This window comes from Camellia sinensis, chromosome 2, assembly GCF_055761805.1.
Source record: "Camellia sinensis isolate YWXY chromosome 2, ASM5576180v1, whole genome shotgun sequence".
NCBI lineage: Eukaryota > Viridiplantae > Streptophyta > Magnoliopsida > Ericales > Theaceae > Camellia > Camellia sinensis.
Window position 1 is genome coordinate 139192838 of NC_138962.1, and position 13568 is coordinate 139206405.

The following is a 13568-nucleotide window of genomic DNA, read 5'->3' on the forward strand; positions in this document are numbered from 1 at the left end:
CTGCGCGTCGCGGATAAGAACCAAAGTTTTATTGAAGTTTTACAACACTTCTAGTGTACCCACTCCTCGTTTCTTTTTAACAAAAGTACTTTAACACAACAAAACAGTAAATGCAAAAAAACTTCGCAAGTTGTCTACAAAACTGAAATATACCCACGTTAACGATGGATTTAACAACATTTGATCTCTGCTACAGTGTTATTCTTCTTTCTTTGGGGTGGTTTCAGCTATTCAACTATTATGCAGCCACCGTTTGCTTCTGTGCAAACCCGATACCCTTCTCAATGCTGGACTTTAGTTCCAGCTTGAGGGCTTCCAGAGCCTTTCGCTCATACTCTGTCAATCCTTGGAAGTCCGAAGAAATCACTGCCTCAATCCCTTTCTTTCCTAGCTTGACCCTTGATGCAAAGAATGGAAGCTCAGTCAGATCAGACTCGATGAAATAACACTCATAGACATCGCTATCTCCATCAAGAGCATGGAGAGAGGACTCCACAAATCTTGCAGCCGCATATGCTATCGACAGGGTAGCAGACCTTGCACCGGCCTTTGCTTCCACAACTTCTGTCCCAGCATTTTGGATCCTCACAGTTAGCTCGTATATTTCATCATCTGTGAAACTAACATAGGGCTTTGTCTTTGACAGCAGGGGTAGAATAGTAATTCCGGCATGTCCACCCACAACTGGGACATCAACATCAATAAGCTTCAAATTCTTCTTCTGAGCGACAAATGTGTTTGCCCTCACAACATCTAGAGTAGTGACACCAAAGAGCTTCTTCGGATCATAAACACCCTTCTGCTTCAAAACTTCTGCTGCAATGGGAACCGTAGAGTTAACTGGATTGCTGATGATGTAGATGAAGGCATCAGGGCAGTTATCAGCAACAGCCTCAACCAAGGTCTTCACTATGTTGGCGTTGATGTTGAAGAGGTCATCACGGGTCATACTTGGTTTCCTAGGAACTCCAGCGGGGATGACAACCGCATTAACACCTTTGAGACAATTGGCCAACTCAGAAGCTCCTGTGAAGTCCAAAACTTGAGACGGAGTGTTGCAGTGACTGAGATCAGCAGCAACTCCCTTGACATTTGCTATATCGTAAAGGTGAAGATTTGAAACTAATGGGGACATTTTGATCAAAAGTGCTAGCGGCTGACCGATCCCCCCAGCTGCTCCAAGAACTGCCACTTTGTAAGATGCCTGTGGTTGAGGGTTCTTCCAAGATCTCTGATGTTGTTTCTGAGCTTTTGGTGTGCAGAAGTCTCTAAGAGCTGCACTGCTTTCCTTGCCCAAGAAGGATGAGTCTGATTCACAGCTTCCGGAAGTTGCTGCCTTGAGACCACTGAAGCTCTTGACACAATTCTTGGAGTTGTATCTCACACCAAAAGCCTTTGGTTGTGAAATTGGGCTCACTTTGGAGCCTACGGACATAGTTGATCTGACTGAAAATGTAGTTGCGGATGTTGCTGCCATCTTGCACTCTGTCAAGCAAGAAGAATATCAGTGTCTTGTATGTAGAGTATTTGACCAGATATCAGAATTTAATAGGCTAAGCTAAACTGGCCGAGATTCAACATAAATTCATAATAGTTGATCCTTTGTGGTTCACCATAAGAATTAGGGGTGTTCACGGATCGGATTCGTACGGTTTGCGGTTCGGTTTTGACCCGCCCGCACCTATGCGGTTTGGAGAAAAGTCAAACCGCAACCGCCCGCAGTGCAGTTTGCGGTTTGTGCGGGTAGAGTTTGCGAATTTGCAGGCGGTTTGCAGTTTGAATTTTTTCCTTTAAAGAGAGTCTTTACCTGCAAGTTGATGATCCTAGGCTGATGTTTTACTGTCTCGGATTGAAGTTGGTCAAGGAAATAGTTTTAAAAAATTAGAAAAATAAAAATAAATGCGCACACACACAAAATCAGTTTCATAATCTCTTTGTGGAAATTAGAGAGAATAAGTGGAACGGAAATTTTGCATTATAGGTTCTACTTAGTTATGTTCTGTTAAAATACTTAGCTATATAAAAGATTACCATTAGAGTTATTTGAGAGAGGATTGAGGTTTTCTAAGGTCTTCAATAATAAGGAAATCTTAAATCTTAAATTTGAATTTTTAATTTCTTTTCCCAATCGGTTTTATGAAATCAAACAAAGCAAGGGAACAAATCAAATTCCCTCAGGCTTTCCACCAAATAATAGATAAGGAAAAAGTAAACACACTTAGAAACAAATTGGACTCAAATTGTAGGCAAAAGCAAAATCTAAAGATAATAAACAAAAGAAATTAAAGGCCAAAATTTTTTTTTTTTCATTTATTTCTATATTTATTTTTAGTTGGTTTTGAATAACAAGCATGTGCCATCATTTTCAAGAAACTAATAAAAATGACATTATTTCTTCAGCACCCTTTTACTGACCAATCAAATAACATCTCCCAAACTTATCCATGGTCTGTTTGGTTACCCATAAACCACAAGAAAAGAAGCAAATACACCGGTGTTCAGGTTTCAAGAAACAGTTAATAAGAAATATTCTTCTTATTTTAATAAGCTTATACAAATCTTCATGAATATCAGTATTAAAGCATTCAAATTCAAGATTTGGAATTATAGATGTCTGCTTCCAGCAGCTATAGCCAGAACTAGTATCAGAGGATTCATGTTTTTACAGTGTATGAAAATCACAATCTCAAGATTCATGTTTTTACAGACCTAACAACACTTCAGAACCTCTTTTCTTCCTAGATCAAGAATTTACACAATAGCCATTGATTCATTTGATGAACAAAAAAAACAGAGTCAGAGAGACATAGATCTGAATGCCCACAATAAATCAGAGATCAGGGAAAGAGAGAGAGAGAGAGACGCATACATAAGTGTTGCTGGAGAAAGATTCAATCTTATAAGGTCGATTGGTGCGATGAGAGAGTGAGGTTGATCGGTCGATCTTGCGATGAGAGAAAGTTGATCTCTTGCGAGGTTGATCGGTCTAGATGAAAAACGAGAGAGAGACTGATGAGATGAGAGAGAGTGAGAGCTGCGCTGTGTTTTGAGTTTGAGAGATTAGATTCATTAGGGTTTTTGTTTGTTTGGGTGTAGATGAAGATGAAGATGAAGATGAAGATGAAAAGTCGAACGGTCCAGATTATTCACCCAAAAAAAAGGACGATCCAAATTTGAAATATTTAAAAAAAAAAATTGTTAATGCGGGCGGGTTGGGCGGGTGCGGTTTAAACCCGCAACCCGTCCGCAACCCGAAAATCAGCTAAAAATTAAACCGCACCCTACCCTAATGTATTTGCGAAACCGCCTATACATGTGCGGATCAGATCGGATAGAGCGGTTTGGACGGTCGGATAACCCTATGCCCAGCCCTAATAAGAATAACACCACCTGAGCATACTTAAACATGCAAACATGTTCACCATTGGTTCACAGGCTTTATAATTAATGAAGCTGGATTAAAAAAAATCACAATTTGTAATACTCCAGTTCATAACCATACAATATTTGATATGCCCAAGTGTGAATTGCAAATAAACAGTGGCCTTGTAACAATCAGAATTAGACAAGAGACTGATACTGAAATAATGTGTAACAAAATAATGAGTCAAGGTACTGAAACCTCCAGTTCCATTTGCATATAAGTTGAAGTTCACAAATGTATATCACACACCCATTTACAGCTAACATAGATGATACAATATTCCAAGGTTAGAAACTCGAAGCATCAGATTTTAAACAAACAAATCAATATATCATTGGCAATAAAAGCATTCAATAGGTAATAAAAAATATCAAAACCTAAAACATTGAAAGCATGCTTCACCTTGGAAGCATAGAATTCTGATTCCCACATGAAGGTCGCAAGAGAAAACATAAGCTACTAAATAATTATACAAATCAAGAAATAATGGATAGATTATTATATAAGCCACATACCAAAGTTAGGGATAGGAATCAAAGACACGGGAATCAGTTACAATAGAAAAGACTTTAGTGACACTTACACAGAAAATTTCAAGTTCATTTAGGTAAAAAGGGGGGAGACTCATATAGATAAACAAAAGAATTGAACCTGTTTTGCAGCTCCAACAATAAGAGAAAAGCATAATGAAAATGGAAATTAAAACAAAACATAAGGAATAGAAAAAACGGTGCAAAGAGCACATATGCAGCTACCATGCCAGTCATTAGAATTTAGAACTCAGTAATTAAAAAAACCAAACTTAATAAGTCAAAAGTGTCAAACTACTGACCGACAACTTGAACTAAAGAATCTTATTTAATCAGTTTAAATTATTGCAAAAACACATACTGAACCTCAAATGTAAAGATGTTACAAACAATAAAAAAAAGGATAAGAAAATGAAACTAATGGGATGGGGCAAGATAAAGACAACTACCAAAACAGAAAAAAATAAATAAAAAGAATAACTCTATTTCAAATGCATTCAAATGAAATGAATCACAAAAGGCAGAAAACAAACATTATACAAGTTTAAGAAATGATAATTTGATCATCACATGAAAGCAAAAAATGGGAATTTAGTTAGGGAAATAATTTATAGAGAATTAGACATCATAACCATAAAGAAACCACACGAGTATCCTATGTCAGAGCTGTTTCTAGAACAGTTCTAGAATTGAAGTCACATAAGTTTTATAATTTCAGTTAAAGCATCTGGGGTGGTACACGGGTAATTAAATAATGTTGGCATGTCACCAAATATTACTGTTAGGATTTGAGCTTGCAAAAAGTTCTCCCTTCATGTGGGTGAAAAATGAGAAACCTAATTCAGTAAGGGTTTGAGAGAAATACCAAGACTGGTTTAGACTGTTTTTAACTCAAATTTGAACTAAAGTCATGATTTGAGTAAAATGCATCTACCCAGATCAAATTTAAATTTGAGTAAAACCTTTAAACAACTCTCTCCAACATTTACTTAAACTTGTTATACTCAATTTTTAACTCAAATCAAGAGACTTATTTTACTCGAATTTCTAAAGACAACTTTGTGGTGGTGACATGTCCACTTCAAAATTTAACAATCATAACACTCGCCAAGCAATTACTCAAATCTGAGTTTGACTGTTGGAGCATCATATATCAAATGAAGCTTTTACTCAAATCTGAGTAAAAACAGGAGTAAATGGGGGAGACAGCCTTAAAGGCTTATGAAAATGCCTCCAATAAGCTTCATTACTATCAATAAGCATCACAGTACTATAGTATTGGCCAGTCCAATCTATGTATTTCTCACTGATGCATATAATGTAGAGGAAGAAATCATTTTGATATTGAATGCATAAAGTATCCTTTACAATTGTTCAACAATAAATATAGTAAGAAAAAACTTTTCACAGATGAAAATATATATATCCGAAGCAATCTAGGAAAGGAATAGAGACATGGAACAGTTCTTTATCCTCAAATTAATTTGGAGAGAGTCTCTCTCTCATTTTGTGCCTTTGTCTGAACTGAACGACAACTATGTATACATGTTCCGTCCAGTTATTCGAGAGGCAATTTTAACCTATATATCTATGTAAACCTTGTTCTATATGCCTAGGTATATATATGTACACATGCACACATCTAAATATGAAAAGATAAGAGGGAAATGTCCAAGTCTGTTTTAGAGGACAATATGGTGGTGAAACATAGAGTCCCCTCAAAAAGGCCTTAGTTGAAGACCCAAATTTGGGTCTGAATTAGTTTATGCCCCCTAACTAAACCAAGCTATGAAACCCTATAAAGTAACTCATATGGCTACTCAAAGAGGCAATATGCAGCATAACATTAAACAGAAAAGATAGAACCATACAAATCCTTGCTCCATTGAGTTACTTGGGAGGCAAGTTTAACCTATATATCTCTATAGATCTTGCACACACACACACACATACAGAAAGAGAAGAGAAATTGCCGAGGTTGTTTGGAGGAAAACATAGGTTGTGTTTGGTGGGTCTCTCAAATCATAATTCCACCCATTGATTTGAATGCGACATTTGGTTCCGCGTTTCAAAAATCATTTCCACACCTGTGTTTGAAAACTCATCTACCCGGTCATCTACCGGGATGTCCCCCCGGATGTCCGGCCGGTTGATCGGAACAGTGTTCGTTTTTTTTTTTGCACCTATTATTTTTATATTTTAAATAAAAAATATCTTTGGAATTTTTAAAAATTTTTTTATGAGTTTTGAATAGAATTTTAGGTTGTGTGTTTGATTATGAGTTGTAAGTTTTTTAACCAAATATCATATGTCACATCATTCATTTCAAACTCAATTCAAAACTCATAACCAAACAAATTTTCCACACTCAACTCATAATTCCAAAACTTACAAACTCAAAATACAACTCTATTATCAAATCATAATTCTAAACTTTACCAAACGCTACCATAGCATCTCCTCAAAAAAGCCTTAGTTAGCAGAACCAAATTTGGGTATGAATTAGTTTATGCCCCATAACTAAGCCAAGCTATGAAACCCAATAAAGTCATTCATATGGCCACTCAAAAAGCGCAGAAAACAATACAAATCCTCGCTCCATCCAGTTATTCGGGAGGCAATTTTAGTGCATATATATATAAATCTTGCTCTATATGTCTAGGTATATATGTACACATACACATATACATAGAGAAAGAGAAGAAAGAAAATGTCCAAGGTGGCTTAGAGGACAACTGATGGTGAAACAGAGTCCCCTCAAAAAGGCCTTAGCTGAAGACCAGATTTGGGTCCAAATCAATTTATGCCCCCTAACTAAGCCAAGCTATGAAACCTTATTAAAATCATTCATATGGCTACTCAAAGAAGTAATTTTCAACTCCACATTTAACTGGAAAGAGAAAACCCTAAAAATCCTTGCTCCATTATTCAATATTAAATTTTAACCTCTATATCTATATATACAAATCTTATTCTATATGTCTAGGTATACATATGCACACACACATATACATATAGAGAAGAGAAGGGAAATGTCCAAGGCTGCTTGGAGGACAATTACTGTAAAACAGGAAGTCCCCTAAAAAACGCCTCAGTTGAAGACCCAGATTTGGGTTTGAATTAATTTATGCCCCCTAACTAAGCCAAGCTATGAAACCTTATAAAGTCATTCATATGGCTACTCAAAGAGGCAATTTGGGGTACCACCTATGAAGCACAGGTGTGGATACGGATACGGATACAGGTACATCAATATGAAAAATTATTTAAAAAGTAGGGTGCAGGTACGGTTGGGTACATCAATTTTTTTAATTAAATTATAGTTAAACGTCCAACATACAAATCAAAGTCTCAATATCAAAACTGAAAAGAGAACAACTTGTCTAAAAAGTTATATAATTCTTCTTTTTTTTTTTTCTTTTTTGATTGTCTAAAACAGGATGCAAAAGAGAGAGCAAAACCATGACTCGTGGATAAAGAGTGTTGAAAATAATTACTTAATATTTTCAAAATTGAAAAAACAATAATAAAGGTTACAATAAATTCTAACAGCTGCAACAAAAAAAAAAAAATCACCTCGCCGTACCAAAATGTATTTGTCGTACACGGCATGTATTCAGCAGACCTGGTATGCGTACTGCCTGTAGACACCCCATTTTTGATCGACCTTAAGACTCGGACATCACCGATTGAGCACTCGGTGATATTGCATATGGTGCTCGTTCTGAGGTTTTAGAGTCTCAGCTGCGAGCCTTGCCTCTGAACTTCCGGGCTCTTTTGTGCCTTGTCTCGGTTTGTGAACCAGGTCCCGTTTTCTCCGTTTTCTCTTCCCGAAGGGAGGGAGAGGTGTCATAGATCATCCCTCAGTGGCCGTAGGCTACGTTTTGCGGTCGTAGGCCATTTTTCCCGTTTGGAGTCCGATTTCCGGTTTTTCGGAGCCGACGGCCGTGTGCCTCGATTCGGGACCGCCTAACCACCTCCGTTTGCTCTGGTTTTTGGTATGCAACTTATTTCCTCCCTTTTGAGGGACACTGTGGCCTGAGAAACCAACTTCGTGGTCGAACGCCACCTCTGATGCTGAACAGCCCATTTTCAGGGCCCCGAGCTGTGCGTTTCGGTCCCCCGAACCTCTGTTTTGCATCCTTTTTGTTTCATTTTTGGTGGAGACCTTACTTTCATTGTTAGGAAGCCTCTAGGAGGGTGGGAGGCCAGCAATTGTTCTGAAAAGCCAGCTTTATTTCTTCATCACTCTCCGTCGCCCGTTTTCCTCACTAAAAAGCTAATGTTGACCACCCCAGGGCCACTTTCTTCAGCCCTAAACCCCATATTTGTGTTATACACACCTGGGAGGCCACCAATATTGATAGGCCGGCCAGTAATTGTCCTTGACCCTTTTGAACCCCTCTAAAAAGCTAGCTTTTCTCTCTCCTGGGTCACTGTTTCTGGTTTTTCTCTTCAGGGTTGTATTGTGCTCATCTGGGAGGCCACCTTTCTGGGTAGGCCGACTAGAAATTATGATTGACCCTTTTGACCCCTGGTCGGCCGACCAGGAGAGGTGGCCGGCCGGCCCCCTGGACCTTCTGAACCTGGTCGGCCAGAATCTTCTCACCTGGTTCCTTCCAGCTGTGTATTTTGTTTCCCCCCAGACCCTGTATCCGGGGGGATGCCCTTTTGGGGGGAAATTTGAATTTGATTTCCCCCATTTTCCTTCCCTCCTCTCTTCTATTAAACCAGCACCTCAGCTCCATGTTTGAGGGTTACAAGATTTGGTTTTGAGCTCTTGCATTCATCCTCCCTCTCCTTCTCTTCCAAGCCTCAAAACACCTTTGTTCTTGGACCATTTCTACACAACCTCATAGCACCACACCTCCATACCCCATTCCAGCAACTTGGAGGTTATTTCCAGAGGTTAGGAGCACCATTTCTTCAACAAAAAGCTGCTGGTTCATTGGTCTTCAAGGGTAAGTCTTCTCCTCCTCTTTTCTTGCCTTGTTTTTCTTTGTATCTAAGCCATACTTGCTAGCATTTTTGGGCTCCGACCCAAACTGTAAATAGTCATATTTTGAGCTCCTTTTCATGTTTGATAAAGGACCTCTTGCTGTTTGAGGTCTCCAACTATCACTTGCCTCTTCAACTCTCTATTAGGCCAATTCTTGCATAGTATTTTAGGCTTATTTGTGAGTTGTTTTGGGCTTGGTCATAAACTGTAAAATAACCTTTTTTGAGCCCCTATTCAACATTGTTGAAGGGCTCACCTCTGTTTGAGGTCTCCTACTATTAGTTGCCTCTTTATTTCTCTTTTAGGCCAATTTTTGCATAGTATTTTAGGCTTATTTGTGAGCTGTTTTGGATTTTTTCATAAACTTTGGAATATCTTGTTTTGAGCCCCTATTTAACTTTGTTGAAGGGCTCTCCTCTGTTCGAGAACAGCAGCTGCCACTTGCTTCTTTACCCCTCTTTTAGGCCCTTTCTTGCATGATAGTTTGGCCTTATTTGTGATTATTTTCGTGGCTTGATGTAAACTATAAAGTGCCATGTTTTGAGCCCCTCTTCAACTTGTTGAAGTGATCTTTTCCATTTGGATCCATCTGCTGTCCCTTGTGTTTAATCTCTCTTTTAGGGCCTTTTTTGCATGATAGATTTGCCCTATTTGTGTTCATTTTTTAGACTTGTTATAAACTAGAAATATGCATGTTTTGGGACTGCCTTGCCTCTGTGTTCATGCTTCATCATCAAATAATGCATGCTTTGTATAGCTGTAAGTCATTCCATGTGTCTAGTTTCGAATTTCTGGGGTTCATTCCATGCATCGGGTGCCATGTTTCCATGTTTCGGGGCTGTTTTGTATCACATTTCAGCGCTGAAATTTGCATGTTTGCATACCATATTCCATGCCTTGCCATGCTTTGGTAGAGTGGCATTTGTGCCTTAGGATCGGTCCTCGGTTTACGTGCATGTGTGCACGCATCTCGAGTGTCTCTTCTTTTTATGGCCACTGATGTGAGTGTGGCTGAGGTCCACTCATGTTGGTGTAAGTCCATTGTGCATTGTGTATGCCATTTCATTTCATAGCATTGCGTATGCTAGGTTGCATGTTAGAGCATTGTGTATGCCTTGTTACATCGTGCATTGTGTATGCCATCTCATAGCATTGTGCATGCTAGGTTGTATATTAGTTGCATTCATGCATGTCATGCATATTGCATTGTGCTTGGGATAGGAGTTAGCCCAAGCACGGGAAACGAGGCACGTTTCGTACTCCGAGTGACGGAACGTGCCTCAATTCCTGGTCGCCGACACTGCGGATTATCCATGATGGAGTCTAGGCCCTGTTGTGTTTTTCTGTGCATTCATTTCATATTGAGTCATGCAATTTGACTCCTCGGCCATCATGCATCGAAATACGTGATTAGTGGCACGAGGATCGAGGACTATACTCCTTGAAGAGTAGTCATGCATATATATGTGAAATACTTTGCCATGCCCCTTTGTTGGTCTCTGTTGCAGCAAATCAAGAATCAGCAGCCTTCCGGAGCTTGGCACGTATTCCAAGAACAATTGTAAACAGAGGCAAACCGGGACATCACAAGGGATTTTCCGACAAAGGCAACCCGAGCATGCATCATTCATCTTCCGAAACAGAGCTGAGGTGGTCCACGGATTTGCGTGCCAATTTACTGCTTTCCTAGATTAATTTATTAATTAATTAGGGTTTTGTAATTATTTGGACTGTAATTATTTATTCGGACCCTCCGAGCGAGGGCAATGTTGTAATAAGTGTGCGTGTGTGTGATGTATGTCTTCCAACCCCACGTCTTTCTCCCTTTTATTTACCAGCTTATGATGGTTAGATTAGGGCATGTTTCAATTAGCATACAGTATGATAGCATGTTTGCATTCATTCATCTGTTTTGCATGCACCGGGCTCGGCGCATCATACTAACTGCATTGTATTTCAATTCCGAGTTGAATACTTGTTAGTTGTAGCATTCCACATGCCATGTTTAGAATAGCCGAGCTTGCTATAGTTGCATTTTTGCATGTGTTGCATTAGGCATTTCTGTATATTTAGGATCATGCATGATTTCTAACATAGCTTCTGTTTTGGCTTGGAGTACTTGGTAAGTTTTATGCTTTAGCATCCTTGCATGCGTGTGAGTGACTGCCATGTTAGCATGCTTACCATGAGGCTAATTGCTTATGCGATATAACTGTCTGAATGCCTGTGGGTAAAGGTTGGGTTATTTGGATTGGAACAATTCATTCACTGTGAGTTTTAAGCCCACTAGATAGTGGCAAAATCATCTTTTCTAAGCCCACCTGAGGGTGGCAAAATCTGCATTTTAAGCCTACTTGCGAGTAGCAAACCATCCTTCAAAAACAAACATGAAATGTTCCGTTCCAATTCAGGCGACCCGGTCTATACTTGTATGCTGTGCGCATCACATAGTAAATCTAGGCTAATAACCGGAATAAGAACGCATAATGTTTTCAAAAATAGATATCATGGTTAGTAGAGGCCGATCTTTTATCGGGCGAGTGGGGGTGCTCATGAAGTGACCTTCCCCAATCGTACCCAAGTTCCCGAGCCGAGGCAACTTTGGTGATGATGGACACGTTGCCTAAGGCAACGAGTCAGGGTTTCCTAAATTTCCCGAAAATAAAACATTTAGGTGGCGACTCTGTATCTGGCAAAGCAGTCCATGTTTAGCACTTCTTTAAAAAAAAAATCTGTTTTCTCAAAACGATTTGCCGGATTTGGACTCTTTGGTTCAAGATTTAGAACCGTGACAAAATTTGATTCCTGAACTGTAGTGAGGCCCAAGGGTGCGTCTACAGTTTCTGGCGGCTCTGCTGGGGATTTAGAGAACTTGACTCGAACTCATGATATCTGGTTTTGACTGCACTTATGTGTCTCTTTGCATTGCATTTGCATTGGTGCGCCTAGGACACCGTGTTTCCCATCTGCTATTCCTGAGCGGTTTGCCAGAGGCTGTGTGCCATAAGACTTACCGGTTACGGGCTCTACTAGTATGGGAACACAAACCCCAGTTTTACTGGGGCACCCTTTTTGACCATTCGACCTAGTGCATATTTGAAATCCATATTGACCATTCCAAACTAGGACAGGTTGCTTACCCGATCATAGGTTGTTTGAAACCGCTGCGTGCGTAGTGAAACCCTAGCTCCTGACAAAATAGGACCGGGAAACCTTACCCCAACATAGGGGTGTTTTGGCTCTCACTTGTTTGTTATGTGCTTTTAGAGTGCGTCTCTATAAAAATGCATGTATCAGTATACAAGTTTGGGCATTAGGCCTGCGGGCGCCAGTTCAGTATTGTGGGTATCAAGCCTGCGGGCATCAGTCAGTGTTTCAGAATCAGTTATCTGCGGGTACCAGATTCAGTTATTCGGGGACAGTGATTCGGGGATAATAATCAGTGTTTGAGGACAGTGTGTGTTCAGCTTACTGACCATGTGTTGTTATGCCCGGCTGTGTGTTATGCATTTACTTTAAGTTGTTATGCTGTCCGTTTATTTGTTTATTTATTTCCTTATTGATTTATCTATATTTTTACTAGGACAGTTTTAGCCCAATTGCTTCCGACCAACTAGATATTCTCCAAGCACCCTGGATAAGAGGTCGCCGACTCAATCGATCCGAGGATCAGGTTGACGGACAGCCAGTGTTTCATTCTCTACCCCCAGTTATCAGACAGAGGTCGAGAAGACGTAGTGTATCCAAACAGAGGTTGCCAAAACAGTGGATTACCCCGTCAGCGAACAGTCAGATTGAGATCCCAATTGTTGCTATAGAAATAGACCTGCCAGTAGTTCAGACAGATCAGGGCAGTATGGGGACGCCGACAGGAGTTGAGGAAATGATGCGTCAGATACAAGAAACCATGAGAGCCATGCAACAAGACGCCGTTCGTCGGGATGAGTTTGCCAAATAACAGGCCGAGGTCATGGCCCAGCAAGTAGAATTAATCGCTAGGCTGCAACAACAAACCGGAGCATCTGCTTCACACCTGGTTCCTCCCCCACCGGGAATCCCAGCACCCGAGGAGGCACCAAATGTCTAGGCAGATACGGACATACCAACAGGGCCGACACCACCCCCAATTCTGCCTCAGTTATCTAAGGCACCTACGCTTGTCAATCAACCGGACTCTCCCTTCGAGTTCGAGGTAGACCATACAGCACTAAAACTGAGCAAGCTCAAAAAGCTATTCAAAAAATCCCAGGGGGTAAAGGCTATCCCAGATATCGAGGACGGATATACCGATGTGGCTGTAACTTTGCCCAATAGATTCAAAATGCCACAGATCGATCGCTTTAACGGATCTGGTGATCCCATGGTCCACCTCCGGCTATTCTCAGATATATTACGGCCAATGGGCCTTACCAGACCCCAGAAGCTTTCGCTATTCGGCCGGACCCTGTCGGGTGTGGCCGCTATCTGGTATGCAAAGTTAGAGGATGATGTCAGCGGAGTTGGGATGAAATGACTGAGGCCTTTGTTGCGCAATACTCTTACAACACCCAAATTGAGATTACGACTCGTGATCTCGAAACAACAAGGCAGGAGCCTAAAGGGAGTTTCTCAGATT

General features: G+C 40.3%; 1 protein-coding gene and 3 pseudogenes across 2 annotated transcripts; all 4 read right to left on the reverse strand.

The window, feature by feature from the left end:
- Positions 1-14: 14 nt before the first annotated feature.
- Positions 15-3106, reverse strand: LOC114291262 (malate dehydrogenase, chloroplastic). 2 transcript variants are annotated; one of them, XM_028235323.2, is made up of 2 exons: positions 2870-3106; positions 15-1485 (listed from the first exon to the last, which is right to left on the reverse strand). In XM_028235323.2, exon 2 carries the CDS (start codon positions 1475-1477, stop codon positions 239-241), a length of 1239 nt encoding a protein of 412 aa, XP_028091124.2. In that variant the 5' UTR covers positions 1478-1485; positions 2870-3106; the 3' UTR covers positions 15-238. The 2 variants fall into 2 exon arrangements, with proteins under 2 accessions (XP_028091124.2, XP_082771801.1); XM_082915675.1 differs by lacking the exon at positions 2870-3106 and adding an exon at positions 1614-2023.
- A 2513-nt stretch (positions 3107-5619) lies between these two features.
- On the reverse strand, positions 5620-5741 carry LOC114291277 (small nucleolar RNA U19; annotated as a pseudogene).
- A 921-nt stretch (positions 5742-6662) lies between these two features.
- LOC114319455 (small nucleolar RNA U19) lies at positions 6663-6779 on the reverse strand (annotated as a pseudogene).
- A 205-nt stretch (positions 6780-6984) lies between these two features.
- Positions 6985-7103, reverse strand: LOC114319504 (small nucleolar RNA U19; annotated as a pseudogene).
- Positions 7104-13568: the final 6465 nt, after the last annotated feature.

Coding starts and splice junctions, on each gene's coding strand:
- LOC114291262 (XM_028235323.2), bottom strand. CDS start 1,477: ATGGCAGCAACATCCGCAACTACATTTTCAGTCAGATCAACTATGTCC.